The 3,778-nt window shown below is 36.1% G+C and overlaps 1 protein-coding gene across 1 annotated transcript; it reads left to right on the top strand.

Moving 5' to 3' along the window:
* The first annotated feature begins 2,578 nt into the window (after nucleotides 1-2,578).
* Nucleotides 2,579-3,500, top strand: LOC113334961 (classical arabinogalactan protein 4-like). Its single transcript, XM_026581188.1, has one exon. The coding sequence runs from the start codon at nucleotides 2,799-2,801 to the stop codon at nucleotides 3,219-3,221; it is 423 nt and encodes a 140-aa protein (XP_026436973.1). The 5' UTR covers nucleotides 2,579-2,798; the 3' UTR covers nucleotides 3,222-3,500.
* The last annotated feature ends 278 nt before the right edge of the window (nucleotides 3,501-3,778 follow it).

Here is a 3,778-nt window from a genome sequence, read left to right as displayed (position 1 = left end):
CAACTGAGTTATGTTTTCTGCTCATATACTTAACCTTGCATGGTGTTTTCCACAGCCAAAAGATTTTTATTGCTTACCATGTTAACTGAATCTGTTAATGCTTTGCAGTTCGTCACTATGGAAACGCTTGACAAGATGTTTTCGCTCATTTAGATTCCTAGACTTTAAACTACTTAGATTCCTTTAACAAATATTTTAGTTCCGCGTGAAACGCCGAAGATGCCCACTCAGATCCCGCTGATATATGCATGAAAGTTTCTTGATCTACCGAATTTAGGATAAATACATAGCTAATGGAGAAGTCTTCTTTCTTAAAAGAAACATCAGTAAACACTATCCAATCCGAATTTAAGTATGATTATTTGGTTCTGTAAATTGTTCTTCTATGAGGAATATTTTCCCTATTGACATTTTTTTGAGGTATATGTTGCAAGAAACTCTTGAGTTTTTATATAAGGTTGGTCGAGTTTGGATTGGATTTTTCAAAAACTACGGAACATCTATGTTTCCATATGAACCATGAGGTGGTTGAAATTTTGTCCGAGTAATGCATGAATTTAGGATCCGTGATACACCCTTTAACCCGGGTATTGACCGAATCCGTACAAATTCTTGTATTAACAGTTTCAAGAGAGAATCCAAACTAGACAGCTCTAGCAAATGTACAAAATTTAATCAGGTGTTGTTCAATTTCTTGCTCCTGAGAGCCACACATTAGGTAAACCATTGTTATCTCTGCATTGTGGGCCCGAGTCTTGAGTCAGTTGGAAGATCTTTCTGAATTAAATTCCAGATGGATAATTTTATTCTTGGGATTACTTGAATTTTTTTTTTGATGTTCCACTCTAATTTTGTTTTCATCTTGAAGTTTTGGTGATATGGCTTGGATTTCTTCTCTAAGTATGGAGTAAAATAATCTTCATGTTTTCCTTGATCCCAACTATCCTCTGCAGTTATCAACTCTTTAACTATTTGTGGTGCCGGTTATTGAATATCCGTGTGTTTGGGGATTATATCTCTATTAGGAACTCATCCGTCTTCCCATATTTTTGTAGAAGATCTATTTTTAACTTGTAGGATTTTTGAAATGACTTTTTCATGTTTTGGATGATTTCGGGGGCTGAAGCAAATTCCGACTTTTGAAGATTGAACACTTGTCCCGTATTCTCGCGAAGTCAGCTTTTGTGAATAAGAAGCAGCCACTCGTGAAGAAAAGATGAGATATATTCGGTGTATTTTTATTTTATTTTAAACGCAGAGAATTTTCTATCCTTAATTGCGTTTCTAGAATTCTAGATAGAATCTCCATGCATAGTAGAAAAAGGCATGGACATAACGGGTCACCTGCATGTCTTAAACCTCTTGAAGTGGTGAATTTCGGACCAGGAAATCCATTAAGGAAGATGGAGAAAATGGTGGTCGATATACATTGCTTGACAAGATTTACCCAAAAATTACTGAATCTAAAAGCCATGAGAGACAAATTAATGAAATTCCACTTAACCATATCAAAGCCTTTTGATAGATCTAATTTTAACGTAAATACGCGTTTTTACTTTTGAAATTTTTATTGTACGAATTAGCTCATATGCTATGATACCGTTATCAGCGATTTATCTCCTAGGAAGGAAAGCTGGTCGACTAAGGGAGATTAGCTTATTCAGAATGGATTTTAGTCTGATTACTAATATCTTGGATAAGATCTTGTAATTATATTGCTTAAGCTAATGGGCCTGAAGTCTACTGGGGTTTGGAGGATGACTATTTTTGGAATTAGGGTTATGAAAGAGTAATTGAACTCCGGATTTAGGTTTACCAGTTAGCTAGTCATACAAAATAGCAAACATTTAGTCAAGTTCAATTAGTATTCAAAAAAAGATAAACAAACCGTGAGAAAACTAATATCCAAATTAAATAATTTCTTACTCGAATTCTTTTTATCCTTTTGGCCCTAACGCATTTAGTAAGAACCTGCCCTCTTGTGGGTATTTTCCTTTTCAATTGGCCCTTCCACATCCAGATGGAAGGGCCAATTAATTATGTTTTACTTGAAATAAAAAGTAATTCTTTGATTATTTTTTCCCGTTGATAAAAAAAACCTCCTGTTGATTACGTTTTATCTTTCTTTATCCTAGATGAATATTGGATAAAATAAGTTGTTCTCCTGTTGCGTTGAAGTTTTGAAAATAGACGTTTAAATGCCACCCAAAACTAAGCGTTGAACATGACGTGACGCCCATTTAGAATTTCATCAAAAGTGAGCGCGCCCCCAAACGCGTCACAAAGATAAAAAATCAAGAATTCCTTTAATTCGCATTTGTCGCCCGATGAAAGTTCATTCATGACATCCATGTATTTCGTAGGCCAACATCCCTGACCTAACACGATGATTTGCCCACACATCCTAATATTTTAATATTGCTGGCCAAATGGTACTTTGGGAGTCTAAACCGACCACGCAGCGCACAACAATGGATGTGTACGCAACATACCACCAATATCATATAACGCGGAATGATAAGAGAGCGATAGATAGATAGATACAGCTAAGATAACCCAAATTTCTTATCACAATTCGCTGTGTATATTCAAACAACTAAGAAAGATTAACAGTCTTCAATCATACATCTTCTCTTTACGAATATATTTTTACATATAAATATCTCCACTTCTCTTCCTTCAAACTCATCACTCTCAATTTCAAAACACATCAAACAAGAAAACAACTCTCTTCTATCCCAAGCACAAATTCCTTTCTGCACTACCCATTTCTAATTCTTTTATCTCCAAAAAGAAAAATGAAGATGTCTTCAGTATTCGCAATTTTCATGATCATGGGTTTATTATCAACCTCATCAAGGGCTCAAGCTCCGGCAGCAACACCAACAGTTGCACCGGTTCCTATTGCCTCTCCACCTACCGTTGCACCAATACCAGCAGTTTCATCACCAACACCATCAGTTGCACCATCAGCAGCACCAGTTACATCACCAACTCCATCACCTACCGTTTCACCAACATCAGCCCCTACTCCATCTTCATTAGCTCCAACACCTGCTACTGCTAAAGCTCCAGCTGCTGCTTCCCCTGGTACCACCCCTGCTTCCGCTCCAGGAGCTGATGGTCCAGCTGCTGATGCACCATCATCAAGTGCACACAGATTTGTTGCTATCGGATCTGGTTTTGTTGGTACCTTTGTTGCTTCTGTTTTCTTATTCTAAGCCCAAGATTATTGAGCAAAGGATAGCCGTCAGAATTCTATCTACGGTTCGGTTGAACGGGCGTGATTTGAGCTCATCATTCTTTTTTCAAATTCGTGTGTAATTCCATTTTTGTTACTATAATTTTTTCTATTTTGATTTATTATTCTTTGTTTGGGACCATCACTGTGACGGTGATAGGACGGTGGGGATGGATGATTCGGTGTACATTGGGATACTTTTGAATAGATAATAATTCTTGGTGAGATGATGGTTGTTAAAAAAATTTATTATGGTTAAGTCGCTGATTATCACTTAATAATTTCCAAGATATCAAATTAACAATTGCATTTTGCGTTGAGACCAAAATATTTTTTGCGTAAACATTTTTTGCTTCCACAACTAAGAGTCTGAGAACAACAATTTTTCGTTTAAATGATCCAGAAATAATCTACGTGTTGATGTGTTTTTCTAGAGATGGGTTAGATTTGAACTATCATCATCATTAATTTTACGGTTGCGTTGCAGTGACATCTACAAAATTACTACTGATTTAGAGTTATATATATTTATATTTA

Source organism: Papaver somniferum, chromosome 1 (assembly GCF_003573695.1).
Source record: "Papaver somniferum cultivar HN1 chromosome 1, ASM357369v1, whole genome shotgun sequence".
NCBI lineage: Eukaryota > Viridiplantae > Streptophyta > Magnoliopsida > Ranunculales > Papaveraceae > Papaver > Papaver somniferum.
This window is presented reverse-complemented; position numbering and strand designations above follow the sequence as displayed.

Excerpts from the sequence above, each read along its gene's own strand:
- LOC113334961 (XM_026581188.1), top strand. The coding sequence starts at position 2,799 with ATGAAGATGTCTTCAGTATTCGCAATTTTCATGATCATGGGTTTATTA.